The sequence below is a fragment of the Salvelinus fontinalis genome, chromosome 17 (assembly GCF_029448725.1).
Source record: "Salvelinus fontinalis isolate EN_2023a chromosome 17, ASM2944872v1, whole genome shotgun sequence".
Classification (NCBI taxonomy): domain Eukaryota; kingdom Metazoa; phylum Chordata; class Actinopteri; order Salmoniformes; family Salmonidae; genus Salvelinus; species Salvelinus fontinalis.
In genome coordinates this window covers 44,425,894-44,443,130 of record NC_074681.1, presented here as the reverse complement: position 1 = coordinate 44,443,130, position 17,237 = coordinate 44,425,894, and the positions used below count along the sequence as shown (strand labels likewise).

Genomic DNA, 17,237 nt, shown 5'->3' with positions numbered 1-17,237 from the left:
TCTAGGTGATTGAGATGAGGAACCTGGAGGCCCCTTACCTCCTCCCTGAGCACATCTTCAGAGAGAAGTGTCCGTAAGTGTCGTCTGGTCGCCCACTGACTCCAGATATTTTCGCAGCTACCCTTCATGCACTAACCTCCTCTTCACCTTGCATTCGAATATTCATTGATCAGATTTGTTGAAATATTCTCTCATGCGATGGATGAGAAGCACAAAGTGAAATAATGTCAAATATCCATCCCTAGTCAGTAGTGGTCAGTAGTACTGTGTGGTAGTGGTCAGTAGTACTGTGTGGTTGTGGTCAGTAGTTGTGATGTTGTGGTCAGTAGTTGTGTGTTTGTGGTCAATATGTTAGGTCAGTAGTTGTCTTTTTGGTCAGTAGTAGTGGTAGGTAGTTGTGGTTATGTACAGAGGTTGTGGTTCAGTAGTTGTGTGGTTGTGGTCAGGGGTTGTGTTCAGTAATTGTGTTCAGTAGTTTTGTATTTGATCAGTAGATGTGTGGTTGTGGTCATTTAGTTATGGTTTAGTAGTGGTTTAGTAGTTGTCTGGTCAGTAGTTGTGTTCAGTAGTTGTCTGGTTTTACTCAGTGATTTTGGTCAGTACTTCTGGCTGGTAATGGAGGTCAGTAGTTGTGAGGTTCTGTAGCGGTGGTCAGTAGTTGTGTGATTGTGGTCAGTAATTGCTGGCACGAGTTGTTATCAGTAGTTGTGTGGTTTTGCTCAGTGATTGTGGTCAGTAGTTTTGGTCTATACTTTTGGCTGGTAGTTTTGGTCAGTAGTTGAGGTCAATAGTTGTGTGGTTGTGGTCAGTAGGTGTGTGGTTGTGGTCAGTAGTTGTGTGGTTGTTGTCAGTACTTGTGGTCATTCGATTTGGTCAGTAGGTGTGAGGTTGTGGTCAGTAGTTGTAGTCAGCTGTTTTGTAGTTGTGGTCAGTAGTTGTGTTTTTGGTCATTAGTTGTGGTTAGAAGTAGTGGTCAGGAGTTGTGGTCAGGGGTTCTGGTCTGGTCAGTAGTTGTGTGGTTGTGGTCAGGAGTTGTGTGGTTGTGGTCAGTAGTTGGGGTCAGGAGTTGTGTGGTTGTGGTGAGTAGTTGTGTGTTCAGTAGTTGATTGGTCAGTTGTTATGGTCAGGAGTTGTGTGGTTGTGGTCAGGAGTTGTGTGGTTGTGGTCAGGAGTTGTGTGGTTGCGGTCAGTAGTTGTGTGTTCAGTAGTTGTTTGATCAGTTGTTATGGTCAGGCGTTGTGTGGTTGTGGTCAGGAGTTGTGTGGTTGTGGTCAGGAGTTGTGTGGTTGTGGTCAGGAGTTGTGTGGTTGTGGTCAGGAGTTGTGTGGTTGTGGTCAGGAGTTGTGTGGTTGTGGGCAGGAGTTGTGTGGTTGTGGGCAGGAGTTGTGTGGTTGTGGGCAGGAGTTGTGTGGTTGTGGGCAGGAGTTGTGTGTTCAGTAGTTGTTTGATCAGTTGTTGTGGTCAGTAGAAGAAGAAGAAAGATTTAAAGTTGGGACTTTTGCTTCACAATAATGTGAGTGAGTATGTGAGACATCTGGAGTTGTGCATTGCTTTGCATGCACACCTACACTGGACAAAGATATAAACGCAACATGCAACAATCTCATAGAGGTTACTGAGTTACGGTTCATATAAGGACGTCAGTCAATTTAAATAAATTCATTAGGCCCTAACACTTTTCTGTATTCTTGTGTATTACTGTATTGTACTGTACTCTACTATACTTTACTGTATATAGAAGTCTCTTCAACCTGTTGTTGTCTATTGGCTGCTTGCGTTGACTGACTGAAAAAGGTATTGTCACTGAGACGATGAATGTTGTTACATCCCTCATCTGATGACACTAGACGTAAGACGACGATGAGTAATACTGAACGCCCAACTGCAACCTCATGCTGTGACAGAAGTGGATTTGGATTGCTAAAATTGGACCCTGGCAACCATTTTGTCCCTTGTGATAAAACATTATTCAACAAGGGATGCCTGACAAGAGAAGCACAAGACAGCAGTTGCATTGAAATGAAATTATTATCAAACTCCTGCAAAAGGACAACTCAAGTTTTTATTTAATAATATATTTAGCATAAACTCATGATTTTTAACAGAGAATGGTTCTAATTTCCATAGGTTTAAAGGGATACTTTGAGATTTTGACATTGAAGCCCTTTATCTACCTCCCCAAAATCAGATTAACTCATGGATACCATTTGTATGTCTCTGCATCCAGTATGGAGGTACTTTCGCAAGTTAATGCTAACTGCCGTTAGCGGAATGCAAAAATATGTTTTAGATTTTTAAATTCTTCAAAGTAGCTACCCTTTGCATACTTTTGGCATTCTCTCAACCAGCTTCACGAGGTAGTCACCTGGAATGGTGTGCCTTGTTAAAAGTTAATTTGTCGAATTTCTTTCCTTCTTAATGCGTTAGAGCCAATCAGATATGTTGTGACAAGGTAGGGGTGGTATACAGAAGATAGCCCTATTTGGTAAAAGACCAAGTCTATATTATGGCAAGAACAGCTTGAATATGCAAAGAGAAATGACAGTCCATCATTACCTTAAGACATGAAAGTCAGTCAATCCAGAAAATTTCAAGAAATTTGAAAGGTCAAGTGCAGTAGCAAAAACCATCAAGCGTTATGATGAAACTGGCTCTCATGAGGACCGCCACAGGAAAGGAAGACCCAGAGTTACCTCTGCTGGATAAGTTCATTAGAGATAACTGCACCTCAGATTGGGAAGCATTTATTTGGGCTGCAGAGTTCAAGTAACAGACACATCTCAACATCTACTCTTCAGAGGAGTGAATCAGGCCTTCGTGGTCTAATTGCTGCAAAGAAACCACTACTAAAGCACACCAATAAGAAAAAGAGACTTGCTTGGGCCAAGAAACACGAGCAATGGACATTAGACCGGTGGAAATTTGTCCTTTGGTTTGATGAGTCTAAATTTCAGATTTTTGGTTCCAACCGCCGTGTCTTTGTGAGACGCAGAGTAGGTAGACGGATGATCTCCGCATGTGTGGTTCCCACCGTGAAGCATGGAGGAGGTGGTGACACTGCTGGTGACACTGTCAGTTATTTATTTAGAATTCAAGGCACACTTTAACCAGCATGGCTACCACAGCATTCTGCAGCGATACGCCATCCCATCTGGTTTGGGCTTAGTGGGACTATCAATTCAAATCAAATGTATTTATATAGCCCTTCTTACATCAGCTGATATCTTAAAGTGCTGTACAGAAACCCAGCCTAAAACCCCAAACAGCAAGCAATGCAGGTGTAGAAGCACGGTGGCTAGGAAAAACCTAGAAAGGCCAAAACCCAGGAAGAAACCTAGAGAGGAACCAGGCTAGGCTATGATGGATGGCCAGTCCTCTTCTGGCTGTGCCAGGCCAATGACCCAAAATACACCTCCAGGCTGTGTAAGGGCTATTTGACCAAGGAGAGTGATGGAGTGCTTCATCAGATGACCTGGCCTCCACAATCACCCGACCTCAAACGAATTGAGATGGTTTGGGATGAGTTGGTCGGCAGAGTGAAGAAGAAGAAAAAAAGCAGCCACATGTGCTCAGCATATGTGGGAACTCCTTCATGACTGTTGGAAAAGCATTCCTCATGAAGCTGGTTGAGAGAATGCCAAGTGTGTGCAAAGCTGTCATCAAAGGGTCGCTACTTTGAAGAATATAAAATCTAAAATATATTTAGATTTGTTTAACACTTTTTTTTGGTTACTGCATGATTCCATATGTGTTATTTCATAGTTTTGATGTTTTCGCTATTATTCTACAATGTTGAAAATAGTTTTACAAAAAAATCCCTTGAATGAGTCCCAACTTTTGACTGGTACTGTAAATATGGTATCCACAAGTTCATTTGACTCTGGGGAAGTAAATAAATTGCTTCATTGCCAAAGTCCTGTAGCATACCTTTAACATATGGTGGTAATTGCTGAAGGATGAGGACACACAAAGAAACCCTAGTCAAAAAATCCTATAGGATTCCAATTGAAAAGTCCAATAGAAAATCCAATCAGATTTTGGAACCTTTCCGATAGGATTTTATCCTATTGATAGATTACTATAGGAGTTCCAATAAGACTGGTTCCAAAATCTGATAAGATTTTTCAATTGGTCAAATTGCAAATTAACTTGCAGCCTTTAATCTTTCCTATATTGTGATGGTGTGCTGAAGAGGTTGAGAATCTCAGGGAATTGCCACTGGTGTGAGTAGGCACAGATCTGGAACCACGGCAAAGAGGCTGTTTCTGTGCCATTATTTAGCTGTGAGATTGTCCAATAAAGCCGTGTTTATCCAATTATAGTGTCCATACAATGTGGTCTAAAATAAAATTGGATAGAATAATATCAACACTATGCCTTGATAGATTATAATAAGTAGGCAGGGTGAATGAACGGGCTGCTGCACAGTCATTATGGGAGCTCTTTCTAGTGCGCCCGGTTAAATTGTGTATAAGAGCTCTTTTTAACTGTATAAATGCTTAAACTAGTGAGAAATGGGTTCACTATCAGCCTAAATTGAATTTTCCTGTACGTAGACCGTATGCATTAGTACATTACACAAGCTCGCGGTTTGACCACATCGAATTAGCTAGCTAGTCAGTTGACAGGCAATATGTGGCTAACAGTAGTATCTTAGTTAGCATAAAATGAGTGCCTAAAATGTTGTACAATGACAAATATGACTAAAGCATTGACAACTTCGTCAGGAAACATAAGGAAACAAATACTGTAGTCACAGTTGTTGCGTTCATGCACAGTGAAGGATAAAACAGTTAGAATAATAATGTTAGAAAACCCGGAGATTCTCTGCACAGCCACAGGTGGCAAGTTAGCGCGAGCTCGCAGCGTTACTTAGCCTATCAGTGAAGTCATCAGTCACTTTTAAAGACAAAGGTTTTCTTACAGGTGAATAAAACATAAATAAATATAGTGTAGTGTGTAGTGTAGTTTTCCAATCAACAAAAATTTCGTAATTAATGTTGTTTTATTATACTGGAACTAATGACAACAAACTATAATTTCACGGGTTGAATTAAGAAAAACGTTCTAATGAGATTCTGAGTGGGGAGACAAAATCCTACCAGTCTCATCAAAAAGCTATAGGATCCAACAGGATAACTTTTGATTTCCATTAGGAAACAAAAGTAGTCCAATATGATTCCAATGGGATTCTGATAGAGGGGATACAAAATCCTATAGGATTGCAAGAATCATATAGGGTCCAATAACATTTACTTTTGATTTCCAATAGGAAAAAAAGGTAGTCCAATTTGATTCCAATACGATTCTGATAGAGGGGATACAAAATCCTATAGGATTCTATATGATTTTTGGATTTTTTCACTAGGGTATCCCATCTCTGTACCCTACACATACCTACAGTACAATTATCTGTAAGGTCCCTCAATCAAGTAGTGAATTTCAAGCACAGATTCAACCACAAATACCAGAGAAGTTTTTCAATGACTCGCAAAGAAGGGTAAAAAATGCAATTAAAAAGCAGTCGCTGAAAATCCCTTTGAGCAATGTGAAGTTATTCATTTGGCTTTGGATGGTGTATCAATACTCCCAGTTTCTACAAAGATACAGGGGTCCTTCCTAACTCAGTTGCCAGAGAGTAAGGAAACTGCTCAGGGATTTTACCTACCATGAGGCCAATTGTGATTTTTAAACAGTTAGAGTATCATGATTGTGATAGGAGAAAACTGAGAATGGATCAACAACATTGTAGTTACTCCACAATACTAACCTAAATGACAGAGTGAAAAGAGGGAAGCCTGTACAGAATTAAAAAAAACATTCCAAAGCATGCATCCTGTTTGCAACAAGGCACTAAAGTAATTCTGCCAGAAATGTGGCAAAGAAATTAATTTTAGGTTTTGGCAACTCCCACACAGCACTGCATGTTTTCAAGCATGGTGGTGGCTGCATCATGTTATGGCTATGCTTGTCATTGGCAAGGACTATGGAGTTTTTTGTTGTTGATTTAAAATGAACTGAATAGAGATATGCACAGGGAAATTCAGAGAGGAAAACCTGGTTTTCTGCTTTCCAACATACACTGGGAGACTATTCACCTTTCAGCAGGACAATAACCTAAAACACAAGGCCAAATCTACCCTGGAGTTGCTTACCAAGAAGACATTGAATGTTCCTAAATGGCCCAGTTATAGTGTTGACTTAAATCGGCTTGACAATTTATGGCAAGACATGAAAATGGCTGTCTAACAATGATCAACAATCATCTTGACAGAGCTTGAAGGATTTTTTAAAGAGTAATGGTCAAATATTGTATAATCCAGGTGTGCCAAGCTCTTAGAAATGTACCCCAAAAGACTCAAAGCTGTAATTGCCACCAAAGGTGCTTCTACAAAGTATTGACTCAGGGATGTGAATACTTACACTACCGTTCAACAGTTTGGGGTCACTTAGAAATGTCCTTGTTTGGCCCATTATCAGCAACCATGTTGGCCCATTATCAGCAACCATCACTCCTGTTCCAATAGCACGTTGTGTTAGCTAATCCAAGTTTATCATTTTTCATGGCTAATTGATCATTAGAAAACCCTTTTGCAATTATGTTAGCACAGCTGAAAACTGTTGTGCTGATTAAAGAAGGAATAAAACTGGCCTTCTTTAGACTAGTTAAGTATCTAGAGCATCAGCATTTGTGGGTTCGATTACAGGCTCAAAATGGCTAGAAACAAATAACTTTCTTCTGAAACTCGTCAGTCTATTCTTGTTCTGAGAAATGAAGGCTATTCAATGCAATAAATTGCCAAGAAACTGAGGAGCTCGTACATGCTGTGTACTACTCCCTTCACAGAACAGTGCAAACTGGCTCTAACCAGAATAGAAAGAGGAGTGGGAGGCCCCGGTGCACAACTGAGCAAAAGTACAGTAGAGTGTCTAGTCCTCATCTGGCAGCTTCATTAAATAGTACCCACAAAACACCAGTCTCAACGTCAACAGTGAAGAGGCGACTCTGGGATGCTTGCCTTCTAGGCAGAGTTGCAAAGAAAAAGCCATATCTCAGACTGGCCAATAAAAATATAAGATTAAAATGGGCAAAAGAACACAGACACTGGACAGAGGAACTCTACCTAGAAGGCCAGCATCCCGGAGTCGCCTCTTCAATGTTGACGTTGAGACTGGTGTTTTGCGCGTACTAAGGTTTTTTAATTAGCAATTAGCCTTTTAAAATTATAAACTTGGATTAGCTAACACAATGTACCATTGGAACACAGGAGTGATGGTTGCTGATAATGGGACTCCATACGCCTATGTAGCTATTCCATAAAAAATCTGCCGTTTCCAGCTACAATAGTCATTTACAACATTACCGATGTCTACACTCTTTTTCTGATCACTTTTATGTTATTTTAATGGACAAAAAAATTGCTTTTCTTTCAAAAACAAGGACATTTCTAAATGACCCCAAACATTTGAACGGTATTGTATGTACATTTGATTTTTCCGTATTTCATTTTAAATTAATTTGCAACAATGTCAAAAAAACATGTTTTCACATGTCATTATGGGATATTGTGTGTAGATGGGTGGCAAAAAACGATTTAGAATTCAGGCTGTAACACAACAAAATGTGGATTGATGTCAAGGGGTATGAATACTTTCTGAAGGCACTGTTTGCAAAGAGTTGTATGGTAGGCTTTAATATAGCCTACCATTCATCGTGTCACTCATTAACCATTCACTATGCCTCAAGTTACCACACTAGCACAAATATATGGCTCTGTCTTTGTCATAGTAAATAAGAGCGCTTTACCTGGAATTAGCATTAAGTTTAGCTCTCTCACTACGATTTTCCTTCCTCTTCAGGCTTCCAAATTCTCTTGAGAAGGAAGATCGGAGCCTGTATTTCCAGACGGTCGACCTCGCGGAGTGCCTGGTCGGCCCAGGATACAACGCTGAGCGTCTCTCAATCCCCTACGTCCCCCAAGTGACAGGTAAGCAACGTTTTGTAGGTAGGAGAAAACACACACGGGGAGTGCTGATTTTAGGTTCAGTTTAGCCTTTTAGATCACAATGAATAAGATTTACATGGACAGGGGGGGGGGGGGACCTGATCCCAGATCACCATTCCTATTCCGAGAAGCTTGATACGTCCAGAACCTGAAAACACATTGGGAAAGAAAAGAATGTAGCAACTTCCTGCCGAAACATTGGGTATCAGATCAATCAGTTGCGTCGGAACTATAAAGTGTGAGGTGTGAGCACGTTTAGCACAATATCGTTTTCACGTTTGTTCATGTAGGACAGGGCTCTCCAACCCCAGTTATAACTAACCTGATTCAGCGTATCAATAAGCTGACTATTAGAATCGGGTGCGCTAGATTAGGGTTGGAGCGAAAACCTATAGGACAGTAGCTCTCCGGGAACAAGGTTGGAGACCCCTGATGTACAGAAATATGTTTTAATTTATTTCAGCTGTTCATGTAGGTAGGGTGTCGTTATTTCTATACTCTTGATAAACATTGACAATAAATCATTTCATTTCTTATTTGTGCAGTAAGAGTGTGGGTAAGTCTTAAAATGACTCAGAAAGCAACAGGGTAATTAGCTGTTTGTTTTGTTTCCTTCCCACTCCTATTGTTTGACTCAGTCCTATACACGGTAGGGAAGATCCTCCACAGGTGCAGGCAGACGTCGCAAGGTAACCAGACCAAGTAGAGGAGCTTAGTTTGACGCCCAATCCTCTGTAGTCATAGTACCTGTGTCACTGCTCTCCCAACATGGTGCAACAGGCTCTGTCGGTGTCCATTTTGGCTCAACACTAATTGAATGCAGTGAATATTTGGGTTTCTCTTTAGTGTATTGTCAAGTGAGCCAGACTCTGACCTTTTCAACACAAGTATGTTTATAAGTGAAGCTAAATTAGTGTATTATTTAAAGCCAACTGACCCATTGCACATCGATAGCACCAAGGTTGGAGGTCGTTGACCTATAGATTACCCTTTCACCTCAACTCCGGGCCAGAGCCCCAATTCTCACATGTTCACCTTTGACCTCTCAAAGTGGGTAGAAGTAGCCTTGTAGATTCCAGAGCATTGTTGAATGACTTGTCAATTAGATATGTCTTTCAATTCATACTTCAAGTGTACTGTATGATATTAATGTTTGTAACTATGGCGCTTGCATTTGGATTTCTGTTATGGTGAGTACAATTTATAGCAGTAAAGGGTTTTGTGAGTAATGTTGATACTAGTCATCTCTGCAGAATTTGCTGTGTAGTATAGATATGTCAAATGTGTTAGAGATTTTATATAGGCTGCTTGTATTTGTCAGTACTTAGTACAGTAGTAGCATTGAACAAGTACTGTTTATAATTTTTGATTGTATGCAGTCACATGTGCAGTGCTTTCAGAAGTTATTCACCCCCCTTCACTTTTTCCACGTTTGTGACCGACCAGCTCATATCGGCCTTATGTAACAAATTATTATTATAATTTTTTTAAATTGGATAAAAGTAGAGACTCAGAACTACAAAATAGTGTATCATACACTGCATTTTTGAGGAACAATGGGAAAGTAATTCTGCTTTGAAAGTTGATAAACTTGTTAACTCCCTTTTGAGAAAATGGCCTTTGAATGTTTTGGTACCTAGTGGAGAGTACCTCTGCTTTGTCTACACCCATTCAGCATTGTTCACACCCTCATAAGCTTTAGCCCCACCCATCTCTTTAAGGAATCACATGAGGTCATGTGCTCAACAGAGACTAGTGTGGGTCTCTACAGAAGGTGTAAACGGTACAGCCAAATGGTTACTTGCATAGTAGCAATATCAGAAATAGATCCTGTCAATATAAATAAAATAATATACAGTATGTACAAGAACAATATCAGTGATAGATTAGGTAGTTATATGCATACAATCAGGGGTAAAGTGGCTGAGCAGCAGGATAAAATGTTTTTATTGTAGCAGCAACGTATGGCGTGTGTGTTAGGAGAGTCATTTGAATAGAGGCACTGCAGATAGTGCTGATGACTGGTCCGTCCGAACCACACACGAACAAGGGAATCTATATTCGGAGAGCCTGTTTCTGTCCTGCTCTTGACTTTGTTGCAGGGCATGTGATGTCCTCTTCGTCGCAAAACTCCCTGATCTTCTCAAAACGATACGTTTGTCTCGCTGTGTCCAGTCCAGGTGGTGCTTGTACCACAGCTGGTACAGGCAGACCAGCTATGGGAGGAAGGATGTCTGTGTTGCGCAGCAGCTTGGTGTGGCCTGTGATCAGGAAGTGAAGGCCCTGACTGTGGTGGAGCTTGTGCATGGTCCACCAGGCACAATACCAGAGAACAAATGTGTTCTTGTTTTGGCCACTGCAGTTATCACAATTCAGGTCCACACGTGTTTCCCCAACTCCGTAGTTGGTGAAGAAACGGTGCGTGTACTTGATGACTGCGCTGCTGCCTTTGCTGGATGACGCGCCTTCATCAATCAAGTAGTTGACTTGTTGTGGTTTTCCTTCACAGCAGACACCAAACAAGCCACACTTGCGAGTTAAAAAGTAGATGGGACCTGGCTGCATAGGGTCAGAAGGATAGTGCACCTGCAAACAACAAAAGAACATTAAGATAAGTTAATGAAAAGAAAATGTAACATGAAACGTAATATCATTTTTTAATGCATCATTATCAGGTAAGTTTCACTTACTTACAAATGTGCAGAGCAGCAGCACTCACTTACCTACAAATGTGCAGAGCAGCAGCACTGCATACAGAAGCATCATCTTGGAAAGTGGAAGTTAAAATGATAACACACAGCCCGTCTATACGTACCTCTGGAAAATACAGAAATAATGTGAGATCAATAAAAGTAGTGCCAATCACGTTGGTCAATTAAATAATCAAAACGTTTTTATGCTTTTATCTACCAAGTGTCGTCATCGATTCCTTGTAGAGACGCAACACTGCTGCTTTTGTCACATGGGATGGCAGCAGCTTTCCACCAAAGTGTTTGTGTCCTGGGTGGCATCCTGGTAATACTATTGCATTATCCTCTGCGTAGTTGTTGATGAAGTTCACCACTCACTGCAAGTCCTCATGCTTCAGGTGTAACCTGTGCTTGCTTGGGCCAGCTCTCTTTTTGATGGGAGGCATTACAACATTCTCCTTGTATGACTGGTGGAGGAGAGTCAGGCGTGTTCTACTGATGCTGAAAGACAAATTCCAGATGCAAATATTTTGGCATTATACAATAGATAGCCGTAATCACCGTCAGACACACCTGGCTAACTTGACGGGTCACGTAATCATCTGGCAAAGTGGAGTCTTTTGTTTAGACATACTAGCTAAACAATGAACCATAATCCCAATCGATAGAGTACTAGCAATACAAACCAATTGTCATAGCTTGCTAAAGTTAACCAAATAAAGTCAGCAAAAAAAGAAACGTCCTCTCACTGTCAACTGCACTTATTTTCAGCAAACTTAACATGTGTAAATATTTGAATGAACATAACATTCAATAACTGACACATAAACTGAACAAGTTCCACAGACATGTGACTAACAGAAATTGAATAATGTGTCCCTGAACAAAAGGTGGGACAAAATCAAAAGTAACAGTCAGTATCTGGTGTGGCCACCAGCTGCATTAAGTACTGCATTGCATCTCCTCATGGACTGCACCAGATTTGCCAGTTCTTGCTGTGAGATGTTACCCCACTCTTCCACCAAGGCATCTGCAAGTTCCCGGACATTTCTGGGGGGAATGGGCCTAGCCCTCACCCTCCGATCCAACAGGTCTCAGACGTGCTCAATGGGATTGAGATCCGGGCTCTTCGCTGGCCATGGCAGAACACTGACATTCCTGTCTTGCAGGAAATCATGCACAGAACGAGCAGTATGGCTGGTGGCATTGTCATGCTGGAGGGTCCTGTCTGGACCAGCGACGGTGGGTTTGTGCCCAGTGATGTCTGGTGAGGACCTGCCTTACAACAGGCCTACAAGCCCTCAGTCCAGCCTCTCTCAGCCTATTGCGGACAGTCTGAGCACTGATGGAGGGATTGTGCAATCCTGGTATAACTCAGGCAATTTTTGTTGCCATCCTGTACCTGTCCCGCAGGTATGATGTTCGGATGTACCGATCCTGTGCAGGTGTTGTTACACGTGGTCTGCCACTGCGAGGACGATCAGCTGTCCGTCCTGTCTCCCTGTAGCGCTGTCTTAGGCGTCTCACAGTACGGACATTGCAATGTATTGCCCTGGCCACATCTGCAGTCCTCATGCCTCCTTGCAGCATGCCTAAGGCTCGTTCATGCAGTGTGTTTTGGTGTTTTTCAGAGTCAGTAGAAAGGCCTCCTTAGTGTCCTAAGTTTTTGTAACTGTGACCTTAATTGCCTACCGTGTGTAAGCTGTTAAGACACTAACGGCCGTTCCACAGGTGCATGTTCATTAATTGTTCATGGTTCATTGAACAAGCTTGGGAAACAGTGTTTAAACCCTTTACAATGAAGATCTGTGAAGTTATTTGGATTTTTACAAATTATCTTTGAAAGACAGGGTCCTGAAAAAGGTCTGTTTTCTTTTTTTGCTGAGTTTATTTGTTCAGCACTTTTGAAATGTACAGCTACATATTTCAGGACATATGCCGTTCTTACAGTATTTTCCCTGTACACCAAGTCAGAACCGTAGGATAAATAAAGGGGGCATATAAGCAGACGATGAAAGCTCTCACAATATTCTATGATGACATTCCTCTAAAACAAGCTATAGGCTACCAACAAGTGGGATTAGTAAGCGAAGTTATGAGGGGGAAAGGGACAACATTTTTCGATGAGGCACATGGGCTACTAACAGCTTACTACACAACATACACTTTCTTAGCTACAGTATACATATTTCCCTGGCATATTATGTAATTTATGCAGCAGCATACAAGACATTTTTGGACTCACCATTGTGCTGTGCTCACTTGAACAGGATGGTAGCGCATCGGTCCTTCTTGTGGGCAAATTTTGTCATGAATTTATGGTGCTTTCAAGATGACTGGGAACTCGAGAGACAAAAAACAAGGTTGAATCATGACGTCGGTGATCTTCAGGTCGAAGCTCTAGAAAGAGGACCGAGTTCCTGACTTGGAATTCCGAGTGGGGTGACCGTTCAAAACATATTTTCCCGGGGGCGGCAGGCAAGTAGCCTAGTGGTTAGAGCGTTGGACTAGTAACCGAAAGGTTGCAAGATCGAATCCCCGAGCTGACAAGGTAAAAATATGTTGTTCTGCCCCTGAACAAGACACCCACTGTTCCTAGGCCGTCATTGAAAATAAGAATTTGTTCTTAACTGACTTAAATAAAGGTAAAACAATATATATTTTCCCAGTCGGCGCTCATTCTTTATCCTGAGTTCCCAGTTCCCAATCTGAGATTTCCCAGTTCAGAGTTTCCAGTTGTTTTGAACGTGGCAGAAGTCATGCTGGATTGACAGCATGGCCAATGTATTCAACCTTTTCTGGCCCATGGTGTTGCGTGTTAATGTTTATCCTTTTAAGCTTGAAAAAGAGACCCTTAAATACAGATCACACACCCTCTCCACCAAATAGCAGTGAGGGGAAGCAAAATAGATTGCTTTGCAACGCTTGCAGTTAGCAACTGTTATCTTCCAAACCACTCATTGTTGAATTTGCGATTTCCAACTTGTTGTGTAATGTTTATGGACATCGAGCACCGATATGTTTTATCTATAATTTCTCTTCATATGACAAGGATTGTAAAGGATTTGCCAGTCGATTGTCCAGGGGATTCATGATGATGACTGCTTTTCTAGCTTGCTTGATCCAATTTTGAAAGTAGGATGTTGACATGATCAGTCCAATCAAAGCTATGGTAGATATAATGTGATTTGAGGTCCTTTTATCAGTGGGCAATGACCTTGAGCCTTCTTGGATGGGCACTTCTAATGTAAATCTATGGCAGCACCCAAGGGGCTTGAACTTTCTAGCTCTCCGTGTAGATTCTGCGGTGAGGTAGTGTCCCCATGAGTAACAGAACACTGAGCCAATCACGGCGCAACTAGAGAAGATTACCAACCCCTACGCTCTGTATTTTCCGCTGGCTGCCCTACCACCACAGAAAGCACTGAGCTAGGCTGCAACACCTGCATTTTGGAGCTGTCTTACTCAAGAAAGCCTGCCCTGAATGACGGGTCGCCACTGACTATTCGACACCATCACGTAGATCCATGGTAGTCGCCATGTTAGTGTTTAGGTACCAAATTGCTTTAGTCAAGAGTATTCAGTGTGAATATGGTAATGCCAATATCCACAACACACACACAAACACACTGGACACACACACGAGCTGTCATTAGCACCTTTCCACAAGTGGGTAGCTCATTAGTCATACCTGTTTAAAGTGTGTTTCAAGCTGTATGGGTCACATTGGTTTACACAGGTTTTTACCTACAATAATGAACACTTTTGTACAGTAGCCTACTACAGACCTTTTAAAAATGTATTTTATTTCACCTTTATTTAACCAGGTAGGCCAGTTGAGAACAAGTTCTCATTTACAACTGCGACCTGGCCGAGATAAAGCAAAGCAGTGCGACAAAAACGACAACAAAGAGTTACACACAGACAAAAACGGTCTGGCTCGGACAATGCTTGCTTGCTTACTTACTTACTTACTACCTCAGACGGGCACCACAACAAGTATATGATTCAGGTTAAATTGAAGAGTTTGTGACACACCGTCTCCCAATACTATACTTAATGGTATATAACAAAGATATAACAAATGTACTGCGTTCAATCTTGATTTAGAAACCCATTCATCTGACATATTTGTTTTTTCTTTATTTTCTTCCTTTTGTATTTTTATTGAGACATGCAGGTGGGGGGGAACAGATTAGGGTTGGAGTGGGGATTTAAACCCCCGTCTCCGGTGGGGTGAGAGGAGTGCATATGTGTCAAGCTGGGAGTTTTTCTGCTGCACTACAGGCTCTGCACTTCAGAGATGTTTAATGGCATTGAAATGCATTGTGGTATCGTATGTAGGACACGGTTACAAAAAAGAAAGGGAACTAGATAGCACCTGCTCATGTGTGTTACAGTACTATTCTCGACAAAACACTATACTGTATACTTCAAACCGTAGTATGACAACCTCCGCTGAAGTACTTATTTTATGATGCAGATGAAGACCGCTTCACCAGAAGAAAGAGTTTGGTTGACACCATTTCTCTTCAAGTGGATTTCCCTTCCGATAGCCTACCAGACAAGGTGCGTCTGGACATATGTACGCTATCCTGATACAGTGGAAATAATTTAACACTTTTTTTTAAGGAAAAGGAGGTAAGCTCTGAGCGTGGCTCTATTTTGTTTTTGCACGTCTGAATATAAACAAATTAAACACATGTACACTCCAGCAACATTGAACACCCAAGCAGTGCTCCTACCTTGGCTTTCTATCGCACACAAATGTACATGTCATGTCTTTTTTTGGTTGTGATTTCTGAGATCGTTGCGGGGATAATAGGGGTATCCCGGTTTCACTTGGTATCAGGAAAAGTTGGTGTCTGTAATATATGGGATAAAGCCATATATTGTTAGTATTCTAATGATTATAAAACCATATGTACCTGATATAGTACGAGGAAGATTTCTCAATGCCCAGGGTTCTGTTGAGTAAAGTACTCCACTTTCTTTCTTTGCAGTCACCGCTGGCTGAGGAGATCACCTTCGAGACTCTGAAAAAGGCCATTGGTAAGGCATTGTAAACCCTGTAGCTATGAGCAGAACCCCTTCAACCGTATTAGTCTTTGTAAAGTCCGTCATAGCACACAGCATTTTAGCAAGCATAGTTAACAATCGACCCCCTTTCTTGATAAAGTGTTGATTGTATAACACAAAACTGATGATTTCGGATTCATGTTTACATATCTTGCATTACTCATCTCATATGTACATACTGTATTTTATACCATCTATAGCATCTTGCCTATGCCGCTCTGCCATTCTTATTCCATTCCTTTACTAAGATGTGTGTGTATTAGTTAGTTGTTGTGGAATTGTTAGATTACATGTTAGATATTACTGCATGGTCGGAACTAGAAGCACAAGCGTTTCGCTACACTCGCAATAACATCTGCTAACCATGTGTACGTGAACAATAACATGTTATTTGATTTCATTGACACAATAACCACTATGTTCCATTTTGAGCAACTGAGCTTAAAGGCCCAGCGCAATCGAAAACTTCATTTTGAAAAGACCGCCTGAAATTTCAGCCTGTTTTGTCATTTTGGTCTGCCTGGTGACATCACCAGATTAGTTTTATTTTTATTGAAAACAATCACAGTAAGGTACTTTAATTATATAATTATTAACCAGAAAATATTTGATATTGATATAAAAACAGCTGCATTGGACCTTTAATGCGTCAAACTACAAAGACGTTACCAGATCATTTTTTTGTAAATACCAGGTTAAAACCAGCTGAAATAGGAGACAAAATGTGATTTCTTCTCTCTAGAAACCACAGGGTTGGAGGAGCAGGAGAAGGAGAAGAGGCGCCAGGTCATGGAGAAGTTCCAGAAGGCTCCATTTGAGGAGATTGCCGCCCACTGCGAGTCCAAGGTAAACCAAAGATTACGTTGACCACAGTGCTGCCACACACACACACACACACACACACACTGCTTACTCTCTGTTTCACATACATACACCCACACACCCATAGATCTTTACATGACTCCTTTTTTGTTCGACAAGGCCTTACTTCATAAACTTCCATCTTATCTAACTTTGTTGTTGAAGTATAGACACCTGAGTTGCCTAACCCGTTCATTCTTGAGGTTCGTAAGGTCTCCACCGAGCTAGGTAAATCTGCTTTTAGTTTTAATGCACCGTATTGCTGGAGAAAAAAATTAAATACATTTCATCTTGATGTTCTGATGCCGTTCGGGCAATTTAAAGTTTTGATTGGGGACTTATTTGTGGAGGAATGTAACTCATTGTCTTGGTGATTTGTGATGTTTTATTTGTGCTTCCCATGACTGTATTTTGTATTTTAATGTGTATATGTTTGGGTATAATGTGTATTTATGTTGTACAATGCATTCGGAAAGTTTTCAGTCCCCTTGACTTTTTCCACATTTTGTTACGTTACAGCCTTATTCTAAAACTGATTAAATCTCTTTTTTTCCCTCATCAATCTACACACAATACCCTATCATGACAAAGCGAAAACAGG

General features: G+C 41.1%; 1 protein-coding gene across 3 annotated transcripts in view; it reads left to right on the top strand.

The window, feature by feature from the left end:
• Positions 1-17,237, top strand: part of efr3a (EFR3 homolog A (S. cerevisiae)) — a 219,416-nt gene that overhangs the window by 191,359 nt on the left and 10,820 nt on the right. For all 3 annotated transcript variants that reach the window (XM_055867573.1, XM_055867571.1, XM_055867572.1), the window contains exons 18-22: positions 6-73; positions 7,861-7,988; positions 15,180-15,265; positions 15,700-15,748; positions 16,518-16,621. In XM_055867573.1, coding sequence (XP_055723548.1) covers positions 6-73; positions 7,861-7,988; positions 15,180-15,265; positions 15,700-15,748; positions 16,518-16,621 — 435 coding nt within the window. The remainder of the gene's footprint in view (positions 1-5; positions 74-7,860; positions 7,989-15,179; positions 15,266-15,699; positions 15,749-16,517; positions 16,622-17,237) is intronic.